Here is a 15230-nt window from a genome sequence, read left to right as displayed (position 1 = left end):
TGGTTTAATTATGAAACTACCCATTAGCATTTCTCTAATATTGTATAGACGTTCAGATTGCTCTGGGCTCCTTTTCCAGCAGTTTGTTTTTATGGTTGATTGTTTACTGGGCAATAGAAATGTCATCCCATGAGGCTGTTGCCATAGTTTTATTGGCAAGCTTTGGGGACTTAGACATCTTTATCATTATATTTCTATAAAAATGTGTATATAAACTTGGTGTTGGTCCATTGGAGATGGAATATCTTTGTAATTCTGTGTAAAGAAAAGGGACTACTGGGGTGGGACAAGCAAGGAATGATAGCTGAATAGTATAGGAAGGGGCTGGAGGGGTTGCTGATATTAATAATAGCCTGGCTAATTTATTATCTTTGAGTAGGTATTTATTTAGAGTACTTACTAGTACTCCGTTTGAAGCAGTTACAATAAGGAAAATAGAAATAAAAACTGCTTTTATCCCAAAAGGTTCACAGTCCACTTCGTAAATCATGTGTTTCTGACTTGCCTTTATACACCAGTCTGGGACACACACACACACTGAGAACTGCAGCCTCAACATCAGCATTTCCTGAGAACTTGCTAGAGCTGCAAGATCCCCAACCCTAATCTGCCAACCCATTAGTCAGTGGTAGGAGAGGGAAGGGCTGCAGAAGGGTAGCAGATACTGGATTTCCACGCCCAGCTTTGTAAACCACTGCATATTGCTGGGCAGCAGCTGGCTCTGCAGCATTTCATATACTTGATGAACTACAGGAGTTAAATGTAACAGGTGTGAAATAACCTGAGATGCAGAATGAGACGAGAAGCTTTGTGGCAGTGCTGAGCTGTGTGAGGGGAGGTGGTGGCTTAGGGTACCTGAGAGCAAAGACCCCAGCTTGGGAGGGGATGAGCATAATAACAGCTTGTAAATGTATGCCATCATTATGTAGATGGCATTTTGCTCTGTACTAAGTATAAGGGTTCCGCAATTCAAGGGAAGGGCACTCTTCACAAATGTGAAGTTGGCTAATGCTGGGACTTCTTTTCTCTTCCTAGGTCTCTGAACTGCCCAGTGTGGTCCGTGATCTGGCCAACGGCAACATCACATGGGCTGATGTGGAGGCCAGGTACCCTTTCTTTGAAGGGCAGGAGACTGGCAAAAAAGAGACAGTAGAGGAATGAGAACAGTTGGCAACTTGTGACCACCTGTGCTAATAAATAACGCATCATGTTCACTACACAAAAAATTGTGATTGCTTCCAGGGACTGTATTTTTCCTCAGTGGCTGCTTGATTTTACCCCCACAATTAAAGTTGAAGGAATTCTGAACAAATTTATAATCCATCTGTTGTGCTTCCATTTTCTTAGCAAAGACATTTCTCTCAGACCTTTGGTTAGATGTGCTTGTGTTTAACACATCTTTAAAAATTATGTTGGAGTACAATTTGTATACTGCAAATTATTTTAAGTGCACAACTTAGTGTACTCACGGAGTTCTGCAACCACAGTCCAACTTTAGAACATTTGTATCCAAAAGAGTTCCTACGCCCATTTGTCGTAAGCCTCCGTTCCCACCTCAGCTCCCAGCAGGCACTAGTCTACTCTCTGGTGATGAGCAAGTAGTGCTCTGTGCCAAAGAGACAGCTGTCTCCAGGCAGGTGAGTGGCTTCTGAGAAAGGCTGAGTGGATGGGGAAGGCAACGCTGGGGTGGGGGTTCTGTCTACTCTGTGGCCTCAATTTCTGGCTTTCTTGGGAGTTCTAGAAGTCACTGGCTTCCTGAGGCCAGAGGAGACCCAGCTTGCTTGTCTGGCTCAGCCTTGTCCAGTGTCCAATTGTGATTTTATAGTTTGGGCTTTTTAAAAAGGTGCTTTGCTGCTGGTACATTTTTGTGTAGAACACTGAGACACCTAAGGAACAAATAAAGCTAAGGAAGTGGAGATTTGTAGATTTCAGGCCTTGGCTGCCTCCCCAGCTCTTGCCTGTTGGCCTCCAGAGTCTCCAGTGTTCTCTCGCCACCTTTGCTATGGTACTGACCACAGTGCTGTGGGTGGTAGGGACTCAACAAAGATCCTGAATTAGTGGGGACCATTTTTGTTTTCCAGGACAAGACTGGAGCTTGGAATGCTTGTGCATGTTCCGGAAACACTGCTATATACCCAAGCCCTAACCCCCAGCATTGAACTTATGAACAGACCTTGTTGGGAAAAAAAATCCTTATACCAAGGCTGATTTGTCTTCTTTCTGAGTGCTTCTACTCTGAGCATTTGTTGTTAAATTAAAATGAACCATACTCTAAACGAACCACTCATTCTCCAGGGATCCCTCACATTCTTAATTCTCCCTGCCTTCTTCACGTGTGCTTCCCTTTACAGCAGGTTTCACCATAGCAAAAACAATTAGTGCAGACTGATGAGCTCGTTAATATGGGAAGATTTATTAACCATACAGTAGAATTTGCCTACCTTGCTCTGTAAAAGGATTTCAGCCAAAGCTAAAGCTCTCTTCTCTGCTAGACTCGCTCTTCATGAATTACACACTGTGTGATCTGCAAGCCCGCCTTCCTCTGCTCTGCCTCAGCATGTAGGTGTATGATTCTCCCTGGAGAATGAGTGTCTTCTCCAAGAAGGATTTCCCTAGTGAGGACCATGGGCAGTAGCTCTGACCATTGATTTTTGCACCTGACTCAACTGGACTTAAGCACAGGTGTGCAAAGAGCTGCATCCTAAATGAATAGGCCTATTGCACACACATTTTTGCTGATGACCAGTGGTGGTTTAAAGCCCACTTATTTCTGGCTTGATGCTCTGCAGTGCTATTTAGATTTAAAGAAAAATGTCTTTGTTTCAGGTCTGTATCAAATGGAAAGCTGAACATATAGCCAGGTTCAGAAATCATTTCTTCTGAGTAGTGATGAAGGGGCTCAGACTAATCAGTTCCATGAAATTTAAAGAAACCAGTGGTAGAGTTCTTTACAGCTTAGGTTGGACTTCAGGACACTTGGCCAAGTTTTAAGTTCACCTGGCTTCCACAGGCATATAACACCTTAATGTTATCTAAAAACCGTAGTAGCAAAGCACTGAGTATAGGTGGGCATTCCAGAAAGGGTCTCCACCACCAAGCTAGGAAAACATTACTAATGTAATGAGATGGTCCCAGTTCTTGGTGATGAGAACAAGGTCACTCAGGCATTCATTGTAGACCTTCATTTACAGTCGCATTGGCCAGTGTAATCTCAGTGAGTGAGGCTCTATGGAATGTATGCCTGAGAGGATCAGATGCCCTGGAGAAAAAAGTTCCAGTTCTTTTAGCTGCCCCAGGAAAAACCTAGCATGACCAGGTTTCCCTGGTATAATGGGTGGGGCTAGCGTGGAGAGATTTTGAGAGCATTGCTTACTACACAGCTTGTACCCTCTTTGTTGAAAATCTATGTTTCAAACAGGTGTTTGGGACATTTGGCCAAAATGGACATGAAATTGAATTGAAGATTCAGTAACTAAATGAATGAATAATCGGGCTCTGCCTCAAAATTCACCTCCTGTTGCCTATCCAATAAGTCTTGGTTATCTGGCTGCCTCTAAGCAGTAATCATGTTAAGACCATGTAGCTGGAACTAATGTCTTCTCCGGAAACCAGGACGCTGATTTCAGAGCTGTAGCAGGGTTTGCCTGAGAGGAGCGCCCTGCAGCCCCTCCCCCTGCCTACAGTCTCCTTCCCCAGGTGGACACCTTGAAGAATGAATTGCTTTAACTCCATTGTCTCCAGTTGTGGTTCTCAACCTCCAACTTGAAAAATAGTCCCTTCTGAGCCCCACATTTTTCCAGTAGGAATTTTCTCTACAGTGGGTATTGAGCAGCAGTGTTGGGGAAGTCCTTAAAAGAGCTGCTACTTAACTGCTGTCACCCTAGGGAACTCTCTTGTTTGGGGGCTTTCTTGTTTGGACGGGGCTCCTGAGAAGGGTTTTGAGACTAAACTTCATGAGGACCTTGCATCTAGTGAGCTGAGGAAGTGGGATGAGCAGCGGGGTCTTTTGGAGTTTTCTGGGTTGGGATGGTGAAGTCAGAGGTGGAGGGAGATCTGTGCCCAAAGCATCATCCCAGGTCTTCCCCAGCATCCAGCGGTGCAGCCTCCCTTAACTCTGGTGCCTCAGTCTCAGGCTGGGAAGAGGAGCCCAGCTCTCAACACTGGAATTGGCAGAAAGGAGCCAGGATAGACCTTCCTCTGCATTTGTTAGATCTTAGAACTCAAATCATCAACAATTAGCTGTAAAGCAGTTATGCTAACTGAAACAATTTAGGCTAATTAAAACCGTTTTTGGCTCATCAAAACTCACTGCTTTGCATCCAAGAGCATTAATTGACAGTGAGATTAAGTAGAATGAAATTGTAGGGGGTTGGGGGGCTACCTCACTGACAAAGCAAAAGAACCCCTAAATTTAGCATTTGGGGAACTGCCATTCTGAAGCAAGCTTGCAAATTCATGTTTTCCATTGATCCACCCATCTTCAGTAATGATTCTCTTGTCTCAAGAAGACCATTAACCTACCTATACCTCAGATATAGATGCAGGTCTTTTTGCCACCTCAGCCACCACCGTGTTTTGCCACCATCGTCACCATCTACTTTATTGGAAAGACTTGTCTAAACTTCCTGTCACATACAGTCTGTATCATACACAGTAGCTAAAATAGTCCCATTCTGCCCTTAAAGTCAGTGGCTTTTGATTTCCCTCTGGGAGGGACACTGTATTTTACCCCTTTCTAAGCCACGACCACTCTCCTACTGGTCCTTTCCTGCTACCCAGCACCTCATGCCCTTTTTCTGTCATCACCACTGCTGGGTTTTACACTTGAACTCACCCCAAGGGCCCAAGGGAGAAGCAATACACAGTGAATCTATTAAAGTTGGTTTACTTTGAAATGACTACCACCCCTTGCATATCATATACCTCAGCTTTGACTAGAACTCAATTCTCCACCCAGCAGAAGGCCGGAAACCACTAGACAAATGAGCAGATTTAGTGGGGACTGCTTTTTAGGGAAATAAAATCTCAATCCCTCAGAACTCCCTAACTGGAGAAACTTCATCTCCTATTATGAACTGTAAACCATCTTTCAGTTGGCATCAAGTAAATGATGTAACCAGTACCCTATTTTACAACATTATCACAAGATTAAGGCAGTAAATGTAAGGACGTCTAAAACCTGTACCCCAACAAGACAGGTTCCTCATGGACAGCGGGACACTCTGAGGCCTGGGGACCCCAGAAGAGGCAGATGATCTCTTAACAGGACTGGCTGCTTGGAGCTGGACTAGATGTGGTCCTGTCTGCAGGCCCTTGCTAGGTTGGACACATGGCTACAGTACACGGTGAGTGTGGGCCCTGAGTAAGCCCTCCACGACCTGGAAACTTAGGGCCTCCTGAGTATGCAGGCACACACAGTGGAAAGAGGACTTGGTGTGACTTCCATGCCTGTTAGCTCATGCCCAGAGCTTACAGTTACCAGGGGTGCCTTACTACCTTCCAGTTTCTGGGTCCACTGAACCTCAAAACGCTGTACTCTAGAGAGACCTGTGTCTCCATCTCTGAAGATGTGCATGTTTTGTTTTTGTTTATACAGTTTTAGCTCTATCAGAATCCAATTTCTCCATGCTTTGTCAGCCATCTTTCATGGGACTCTGGTGCTCTAGAGGCTCCAGGCCTTCGGCAACTAGCTTTTCTTCCATGGACTCTCCCCAAAGCACCCTGGGAAATGTCGTCACCCCGACTTCTGCCCCACAGATGCTCCATCACTTGCCATTCTTGAAACCACACTTATAGTTTACCAGCCTTTACCCCAGCACGCTCTTTCTGGCCCCACTCGAGGACGTTCTCTGGGCTGGGAACCAGGATGTGGCTGTGGCTGAATCTGCAGTCTCACTGCAGGTAGGACCATTGGATTAGGGTGAGGAATTAGCCATTTGCTCATGTTTTCCAGCTTTATAGAGTAAGGTGAGCGGAAGGGTTAAACAAAAGCCCAAGGGCCTACAGGGTCTGGGTGTTGGGAGTTATTCTGACAGAGTCTGATAATGAGGCCTCTTTCCAGAAAGGCTGCTCAGTGAGTGACTTAAAACACAGAAGACTGCAAGACACTAATGAGGACTGGCCGGGCTGTAGGGAGCAGATGCTGAATGAGGTTAACGAGTGAGGACAGAGAGATGGCCTGATGTCTCTGGTGGAATTTCAACGGCACCACTCAGCCAGGGCTATGACCAGGAGCTTAGGGAGCAGGGTAATGCGGCAATGCTGGGGTGAAGTCTCTACCCAACTGGTCTGTAACTTTTGAGGCTTCTCATGGTGCTGGCATGGGGAGCACTGTCCTACTCAGCATTGATTACAGACCTTGAACCCTGTACGACTTGGACAGGAGAAATAATGAGTGATAAGGAGGAGGTACTTGGACAGGTAACTTGGACAGGAGAAATAATGAGTGATAATGAGGAGGAGGACATCTGAGGAACATTGGTGGGTGATACTGAGGAGAGCATCTGAGGAACACTGATGGGTGATACTGAGACTCAGTGGCTTCAGCTCTTGACAAGCTCCCCCAGCTCTTCTAGTCCAACAGCTCTTTAAATGGCCTCTTGGTCCAATCCATTTACACCTCTCTACAGCATCCATGATGCTAATAAATTCAGCCATTACCACTCCTCTGGCAAGGCAGGGAGACTGCAGGGCATGCATGATTTCTGCCCCTTGAGGAAGCCAAGCCTAGGCACTCCTGTCACCCACTTCCCCAGTGAAGAAAGAAGCAGAGCCATAGCCTTGCCCACATCACTCTCTAGAGCACTGCCAAGTGGGAAACTTCACCAGCCCCCATCACTATCTGATATAAGAAGCAGGCAGCAGACGCTGAACACACGCTGACTGGGGACTCGAAGCTTATTGCAGGATCATTTTCAGTTCATTCTTTTCAGTCTGATATAAAGAGGGCTTAAGCGGCAGCTGATAGAGCTTTTTTGATGATAGATTGCCATGCAATTTGGAACATACATCTCAGACGCAGTATAAGGAAGTGAGTGGTATGCCTACAGCTTCTTGTTTATTTGAAAAGCCTGAGCACATACAGCTGTTTTAAAAAAAAAGGAAAAACAGAAGGTATGAAAGAAAGAAATTGGTCCTGAATTCTGACCCATTCTTGCCATAAAATGAATCCATGATTTCCTGAACAATTAAATTTCTACTCATTTGTCTGAGGTGTGGTTTCCACACAATTTCCATTCTAGGCTTAACAATTATATATCTGTATATCTAAATCTATATCTATCTATCTAACTAACTAACTATAAATGTCTAGGGCTGGCAAAATGGCTCAGCATGTAAAGGTGCTTTCCCCAAAGCAAGATGAACTGAGTTTGATCCCAAGGACCCTCATGCCGAAAAGAGAAAACTGACAACCCCAAATTTTCCTTTGGCTCCACAAAGAAAACAAGGGCACACAAGGACTTTCCCTCCCACTCCCACCTGTTGCCAATGAAATAAGTAAGTGTAAAAAAACTTTTCAATATCCAATTAGGCTTTAATAAATTGTTTATATTTGAAAATAGTTTTAAGCATGTGCCTATGATCCTAGCATTCAGGAGGCTGAGACAGGCAGGTTTAAGGTCAAGGCAAGCCTAAGCTACTCAGTGAGTAGGAGTCCAGCCTGAGCTAAGGAGCAAGGCCCTGTCCATCAGATCCAGGAAAATAAAACAGTTGCGATAGCCCAACCTAGAAGACAAAAAATAAAAAATTAAATAAATCCCCAAAGCCAGGCAGAGAAATTCAATAATGGAAGCCAAAGAAGATCTCTAAAACTAAAATTTTCTAGAGAGAGTGGAATGAAGGTGGGAGCTAGAAAAAAAGGGCCCAACATAAAGTACCTGCTGACATAGTGTGTGAAGACAGGTGACAGTGGCCCTGGAATCAGGCAGTATCTGGTGTCATTTGGTGTGTTTCAATGGGCTGTGACAGCTTTTCTCTAAAATTCAAATGTTTACCAAATGTTAGAAACCACGTCTTTTCATGCTTTAAAATGTATTAAATGCCAAACCAAAAATGTGTAAGAACGCATAGTTTTTCAAAGTTTATTTTTGTGGGGTACATAGACAAGGGGCCCTTTTCAAGCCTATAGTCTGTTGGCCTCTCCTCCTCCTTCTGCTATAAGGAGAGAGGAATGGAGGCGCAGCCTGCAATCAAGCTCTGTTTCTTCTTGCTGGTGGAGCCAGAAGGGCCTTGCCTCCCCTCCCTCCCAGTCCCAGAATATTAGTCATTGGCACAGGCAGGCACTGCACTGGGGATGGGGCAGATGTCACCCTCCGGGATGACAAGGATGATTCAGGCCCTTTGAACCCAAAGATTGCTAACCTACCACAGCACACAGGAAAGCCTGCTAGGGCCCAGACCATCATCATCTCTAAGGAGAGGGATGTGGCTATGCCCTGCAGACATTCTGCCTTCATCATTGGCCCACATTATCTCTCCAATGTCTAGTTGTTTGATTTCGAAGGCTGCCAGCTCCACAAATGCCTGGCTGATGTCACAGAGAGCTTCAACAGAGGCTGAAGCAGTCTGAGGAGAGCCTGGGGTCCTTGTTCCAACCACTCACCAGATATACTCTGATTTGAGGGATGCTCACCCCATTCCGTCTGGCCCTGGTACTTCTATTCCCCTTCTGTCCAGCACTGTGTATCAGATTGGCCTAAGAGTGTGGCTTTCCATCAGTCTCACTTGGTCCCCAGACTGAGCCCAGGCTGAATGGGGGTCTCCCAGGACGGATGGCGGACTGGAAGCCAGCATTCTCCTGGAGCCACAGGGGCAGGAGGACTGGGGAAGGAGTGGAGGGGCAGTTTGGTGAGGGACTGATACTGAGGAGGGAAGCTTCTCTGCTAGTCCGTCCCTGGGATGGAGCCAGATAAGTTAATTCTTGCCTCCCTCTCTACCCCAAGCGTGGAGATGGCAAGCAAGGAGCAGAGCCAACTGTGGGTGCTGTGAGCAGGGCAAGTAGCTGTGTGACTTGTCCAGGCCCTTGCCTGCTCCGTTCCTCAGTTTCTTCAGATGTAAATGGTACTGCAATGAGGATCCACAAAAGCGGCTGGGTGCACAGAGGCTTGGTGACATGAGATTTACCCTTTCTGAGGGTCCTGCGATGCCCCCTGCTCCCGCTTTTTTGGGGATGTGTGGCTGCACTGGGTCCTGGTCCTTCAGTCACCCCCTTCCGTAGCTTTGCTTTCCTTTCCTTCCAGGCCGGAGAGTTGATTTCTCCCCCTCCTTCTCCTGCACTGCAAGGGCCAGTGTAGCAGGGAGGACCCAGGAGAAGGCTGTAGAGGATGGGAAGCTGCCTCATTGGTGGAGTGGTGGGCAGATGGGTGACAGAGGGTCACACAGCAGCTGTCTGCTTGATGCTGTGGAAGCTGATCCTGGTGGGAGACGTGGGGATGGACATGGCCCGGGCCACAGGCACTCGGAGAGAGTGGTGGTCCTGCCAGCGGTGCCACCGCTTTCTCAGGGCTGAGCGCACCTGCAGGGATGGAGAGGTTCAGTCACCTGCTGAGCCAGTCCTCTGGCATCCCCATCCCCATCTCAAGAGCTGTTAACAGAGTCTGGGATGGCCCTCTGCCTGCCCCCCTCACCCCAAGGGGCTAATGGGGCCCCAAACTGTTCTCCTATGAAAACTGTTGCCTACACGGCAGCTTCCTTCAGGGACCGCCCCTCCCTTTCCCTCTCCTGGAGAGGCCATGGGCCTACTTAAGGTTCCAGTTCCCCTGCCACTATGAATTAGGCATCTCTGGCTTTGTAAGTCAGCCCCTCAGTTCAGCTCAGCCCCCGCTGTAGCAGGCATCAGGCCTAGCTTTCTCCTCATCAGAAAGAGCCTCTCCTTGTCACATCTGCAGCCTCTGCCTTCTCTACCATTGCCTAAGAGACAGCTCCTGGCTTGTTCATTGCTACACCTGCTTGAGTCTCTTCTGTTTGTGTTGTAATGGAAGAAACAACTTCTTCCTGAGTGACTTTGTATGTGCGTCCCTACGTGCACATGTGTGCGTGCGTGCATGTGTGTGTGTGTGTGTGTGTGTGTGTGTGTGTGTGTGTGTGTGCGTGCGTTACCAGTGAGCACCACAGCATGTGTGGAGGTAAACTCTGATTCAGGAGCTGAGTCTCTTCGTCTACCATGTGCATTTCTGGTGCTGAACTCAGGTCATCGGGTTTGGCAGCCAAGTGCCTTTATTCACGGAGCCATTTCACCAGCCCCTGTCAGTTTCTTTTCTGCTGAGTTTGTAAAGAAATGCTTGAATGACATATGCCACCTCACATTTTTCTGGAAGCTTGCTTCTGTCATCCCTTCTGTCTGACTGGCAGGCGCTGCTTTGGGGCACCTTGACCCCTGACTCTGAGGGCAAGCCCTGAGTGCAGTATATTACTTCTGGCTTGTGTAGCTGGCTTAAACTGGCTCTGTGGGAGAAGTCCTGTTCCCCTGAAGCTGAGTGGTGTCTCAGCCCCTCTCCCATCAGGTGCAGTTGAGCAGGTGACGTTCTTTTTAAAGGCTGCACAGCTTGAGCGAACCACCTGGGAGTGCCGTCTGGGAGGCCTGAGCTTCTAGACCACCCCAAAGGCCCTGTCTCCTACCTCTCCATTGAAGAAGCAGTAGAAAACAGACACAAAGAAACCCTAGGAAGGAAGGAATGAGAAGTCAGGCATCTGCCTTGGAGCCCTTCCAGCTGGAGGTGCGGGAGGACACAGGATGGCTAGGAGCACACACACCTCCCAGGGCCCAGGACTCAGAGGTCCTGGGCCCAGACAAGGGATGCAGTTAGTTACACCAGGGTCTGCTCCGGCCTCAACCTCCTGAGTACTTGTCCTAAGTACTCTCCAAAGCTCTAGGACAGCTGAACCCTGGGATGGAGGTGACACAACCAGAACAGCCTGGGCAGCATGTGGGGCCAAGCAGGGTTCTAAGCGAGCAAGCCCTTGTGTTTTGGTGCTTGGATGACTGGTCCTGGGGTGCTGGCCCAGTCTGAGCACCCAGGCCTGGGAAGTACATTGCTGCTGGGGTGCCTACCTGGAAGGACTGCAGGAAAGAGTTGAAATAGATAAACACAATCTGGGACAGGTCGTCCTTTCCAGGATTGACAAAGAAGAGCATGTAGGTGATGCCCAGCAGGGGCAGGAGGACCAGGGTGGCCTTCACTGCCTTCCTGGATGGGAAGGCAAGAGGGTGGTGACAAACTGGAGCTCACCTTCAGGCAGGACTCATTCAGGTGGGTAGATGGGGTACCCCGCCCCGCCTGGCTTCTGGGAGTTCAAGCAAGCTCTAGGAGTGAGGACTCCAAGGGCTCTGGTGAGAGGACCTTCTTGCTTTTTCCCTGCCTGCCAGGTCAAGGCATCTGGGCATTGCCATACCTGTACTGGATTGTCTCGGTTGTGGTGGACGCTCGTAATTTTGTCATGAGGATCCTGACGATGTTGAAGAGAAATATAAAATTGATCTGGAATAAAGCGGAGAGGGACAAGGGAAGGTCAGTAGTGGGGGTGGGCTGAGAAACAGAATCCCTGGTGCCTGGCTCCCAGACACAGGCCCCAGCAGGAAGCACCTGCTTTGGTCGCCCAACTTCTGCTCCTCCCTAGCCAGGGCAGGAGGCACCCCATTGGCCTCAGGGCCTGCACTCCATCCATGGCCCAGGCAGCTCATAAAGGAGATGGGTGGGAGAAGTGACCACTCACTCCTCTAGGGTCACTTTCAAGAGTCCCAACCCCTGCCCTACTCTAAGACTTCACAGAACTGCACCCCAGATCTCTGATCCACCTGTGTTCTCTTGGTCACAGGCTCCCTATATATTGGTGGAGGATCTCAGAGGCCCTCACACTCTCACCAGCTCTGGGTTGGTCAAAGGTCCTTTTCAGCTCTGTCCCAGAGTAGGGGGACGCAGGCCAGATGGCGTGTTTAATCTCTATCACACCTGCTCTTAGGTGCTCCTAAGTTTTCAGGCACCCACAGTCTAGGAAGATAAATAGGCAGCACTGGGAAAGGACTAATTTATCTTCATTAGCTGCTTTCCCTTAACCTTGAAGACACGCCCGCTTCTGACCGCATGGGTCTGCTGGCTCTAGAGTCCGCTTCCTGCTGCATGGCTCTCTGTGGATTCCCAGAGTCTCTTGCTCTCTGAGGGGATCTCAAGGGTCAGTAAATTTGTCAGCTGGTCCTCATGGCTGTGCTCTCCACCTGTGTATGCTGCCCTGTACGCTTGACCACAGGTGCTTGTCTCAGAGTGGGCCTTGTGCGACCATGCATATGTGTTTATCTGGGAACATGGTGTGCCTGCATTTCTCCTCATGTGCTGCTAAGTGCAAACAAATGGGGATGGGAGCGTGTGTGCCCCCATTGCGACTGTTCCTCTCAGAAAGTGTTCACAGGCCAGCAGACACGTAATTAGCCTAAAGATGTTTGCTGGCCTGTAGGTGTGGAGACACAGAAGTGCCCACCCAGTCTCTGTCTAGGAAAACCCATTGCTTCTACAGAACCAGCCCTTCTAATCCTCCCGTACCATAGCTCCCTGGCAGAGAGTAAGGATATTAGTGTGTATCAGCCGTGTAGTCCCTGACTATCTCCCAAGCTGGAAGGTAGGGGGTTTGGAGGACTCGGACTCTTGCCTCCTTGTGGCCTTACTGCTCTCTCACACGCATGTATAATACATGGCCTAGTGAGTCCACAGAGAGCTGGAGAGGAAGCCTTCCAGAAGGCTGCACATGCCTGCTGCCTGCTTTCTCTAAAGCATCACCTAGCCTAAGGCAAAACAAAGTTCTTAGTCTTTTTCCTGTTCTTTCTGACTTCTCTGAGAGTAGAGACTGTTGGAATAAAAAGATATTCAAATTTCTGTAACATTTCTTGTATTAAATATCATTCTATTCTTTCTATTCTAACTAGTTCATTCAGTCCATCTACCCAAGTATTTCATCTGTCCATTCGCACGGCAAACATTCATTCATCCATCCACCCTCCCACCAAACACTTCCTTCAGTTTTCCAACCATTGTTTTTGCCCATACATGCGTGCATGCATCCATCCATCCATCCATCCATCCACCCACCCATGCCCTCAGCAGTCACCAAGCACCACTTGGCTACACGGCCCTGCTCTGTGAGGTGAGCTCCACAGGCAATGCGGCTGATATGGAGCATTTCCTTTTACTAACAGGCTACCCCTGCCTGGTTTTGTGTCTCCCGGAAGCTACCTTCTCCTTATTGAGCTAGTTTCCCAGCCTCCTTCTTTATGACGTCTACACCAGCCTCACCCCGAGACCCCTTCCTCTCTGACCAGGAGCCCCTTGACCATGTCAGACCATACTGTCTTCTTCACTACTCCATTATAGCAAAACATGCCAGCTCCTCGGTGAGCCGTTTTTACCCAAACCTCATCCAGTCTGGCTCTGGGTGTGTCTCTCCATCCTCACATTCATCCAATCACCTTAGCACTCCAGCCTCTGTGCTGGAGTACCAGTGAAAGGCATGAGGACAGGCAGACACAGCGCCTGCTCACGGATTTCTGTGGCCTCGTTGTGGATGGAGAAGACTGCATTTTTCTTAGGGGCTCACTCAGAGAAGGCTGAGTAAATGACACCGAAATAAACAAGCTGAGGGCTGGTGACAATGATATTAGCTATGAATGTGGAAAGCTTCCAGGCAGAGAGCAGACCAAGAGAGAGGGGCCTTGGGTGGAGGAGCCAGCCCCTGATGGTGGCCAGTGTAATGCTGCTTTTGGGAGCCAAGACAAGTTCTAGGAAGTGGAAGCACCCGAAAACCCACACAAGAAAATCCATCTCCTTCAACAACTCCCTTGCCGGGTACTCTCCCCCACTCTGGAATGTTCTTGAGGTGGCCTACATGGCAGATTTTGAGTCAGCTAGAGTGGTACAGGTGAGGCTAGCTCCTTGAAGAAGCTCTCCCTGAGAGGTCTTAATCTTTCCGTACCCCCAACATCAGTGGTTTAGTGCTATGGACACTTGTGTTCCATCTGCTTCTCCTCAGGAGGCTCAGTGGAGTGGGATCCAGGCCTAAAGAGGGCCTGGGCCTGGAATGTATCAAGGCAGCCACCATGTGACCAGATCTTGTCTTGGTCTGTACTCTCTTGTGACAGGATGGGCCCTGGAAGGCCTACGCCTGCCTAGAGCTCAACAGTGAAGTGCTAGTGTTCATACCATTTCAGGTGCATCCCCAAGCACTCCACAGCTATTCCTCAAGCCACAGCCTCTTTCACAGGCAGTGCACACCACCAGCCATGCTTTACAGAGGCACAGGCACAATAGGCTGACATGTAGTAGGCTGTCATGCCAAAGACAGTAGGGCTGGCTTTGGCACCCTCCTTCTCCTAGCTCCTACACATGCTGCTCCTACATGGGTTAAGGAAATGTGGGTGAACAGAAGCTGGCTACCCTCTCATGTTCAGCACCCCCCCCCATAGGTGGCCTGTTCCAAGGAGGATTTGGGTACCCCAGGACCTGCTAAGGAAGAGTCTAGGGCACCGACATATATCTGAGGCCCCTAGTCCTCATGCTGACCCCAAGAATCAGCTATGCATTAGAGTGGGAGAGAGCGGTGTCCCAAGAGGGGCAGAATTTTCTCAGAATCACACCCTAAACCAAGACGCTCAAGCCACGTGTCCCATAGGGCTCATAGCACAACCCTGCCTGCCACCATAATCCAAGGCAGAGAAAGTACAAAACCAGCTCACTGCTTCTGCACCCTCAATAAGTGAACCTGCTGAGGGGCGAGGTACTTGGTAAGTCATGCTGCTTGCTCACAAGTTCCTCTGTTACTAGATCCTCACTGTAGGCTCGGGCTGAGAAGGGGGCAGGGTATGAACAGGGAGGCAGGAAAGAAGATCAGAAAACAATTAGGCGTCTTGGGGACATCTTTACCCTGTCCTCTCCTGGTTCTGAGCAGGCTTCTCCAGGCTTTGTACTTGTCTCCTCCTTTTGGCTTTCACCCATCTTGTAGCTGTCTGCACCACGCCTACTTCAGGACCACACCTGCCTGCTCTGTGTGGGTCTAAAAAGCCCGGAACCCCTCAGGATGGACTTGGTCAGCTGCTACCACCCCAGGGAGACTGGGGCTCACTAGATGCATCACTACATTCAGGGAGCTGAGGACAGGAAGAGCAAGGGGAAGAAGTTCACTTCCTCTCCCAGCAGCTATGGACACCTGACTTTATAGGCAGGACTCCAGATTATTATTACATGTGAGTG

The 15230-nt window shown here is 48.8% G+C and overlaps 2 protein-coding genes across 6 annotated transcripts in view; one reads left to right on the top strand and one right to left on the bottom strand.

Annotated features, from left to right (window-relative positions):
* Gars1 (glycyl-tRNA synthetase 1) overlaps positions 1-1312 on the top strand; it is a 41747-nt gene extending 40435 nt beyond the window's left edge. For both annotated transcript variants that reach the window (XM_060379969.1, XM_060379970.1), the window contains exon 17: positions 1036-1312. In XM_060379969.1, coding sequence (XP_060235952.1) covers positions 1036-1161 — 126 coding nt within the window. In that variant the 3' untranslated portion in view covers positions 1162-1312. The remainder of the gene's footprint in view (positions 1-1035) is intronic.
* A 6519-nt stretch (positions 1313-7831) lies between these two features.
* Crhr2 (corticotropin releasing hormone receptor 2) overlaps positions 7832-15230 on the bottom strand; it is a 43946-nt gene continuing 36547 nt past the window's right edge. For 3 of the 4 annotated variants that reach the window (XM_021648178.2, XM_021648187.2, XM_060379968.1), the window contains 4 exons: positions 11392-11477; positions 11051-11186; positions 10618-10659; positions 7832-9514 (listed from right to left, as the gene is read on the bottom strand). In XM_021648178.2, the coding sequence (XP_021503853.1) occupies positions 9374-9514; positions 10618-10659; positions 11051-11186; positions 11392-11477 (405 nt within the window). In that variant the 3' untranslated portion in view covers positions 7832-9373. The remainder of the gene's footprint in view (positions 9515-10617; positions 10660-11050; positions 11187-11391; positions 11478-15230) is intronic. The other variant, XM_060379967.1, reaches the window with a different exon arrangement.

The sequence above is a fragment of the Meriones unguiculatus genome, chromosome 3, assembly GCF_030254825.1.
Source record: "Meriones unguiculatus strain TT.TT164.6M chromosome 3, Bangor_MerUng_6.1, whole genome shotgun sequence".
NCBI classification, from domain to species: Eukaryota; Metazoa; Chordata; class Mammalia; order Rodentia; family Muridae; genus Meriones; species Meriones unguiculatus.
The sequence above is the reverse complement of the archived record's forward strand: the minus strand, read 5'-3'. Positions and strand labels throughout refer to the sequence as shown.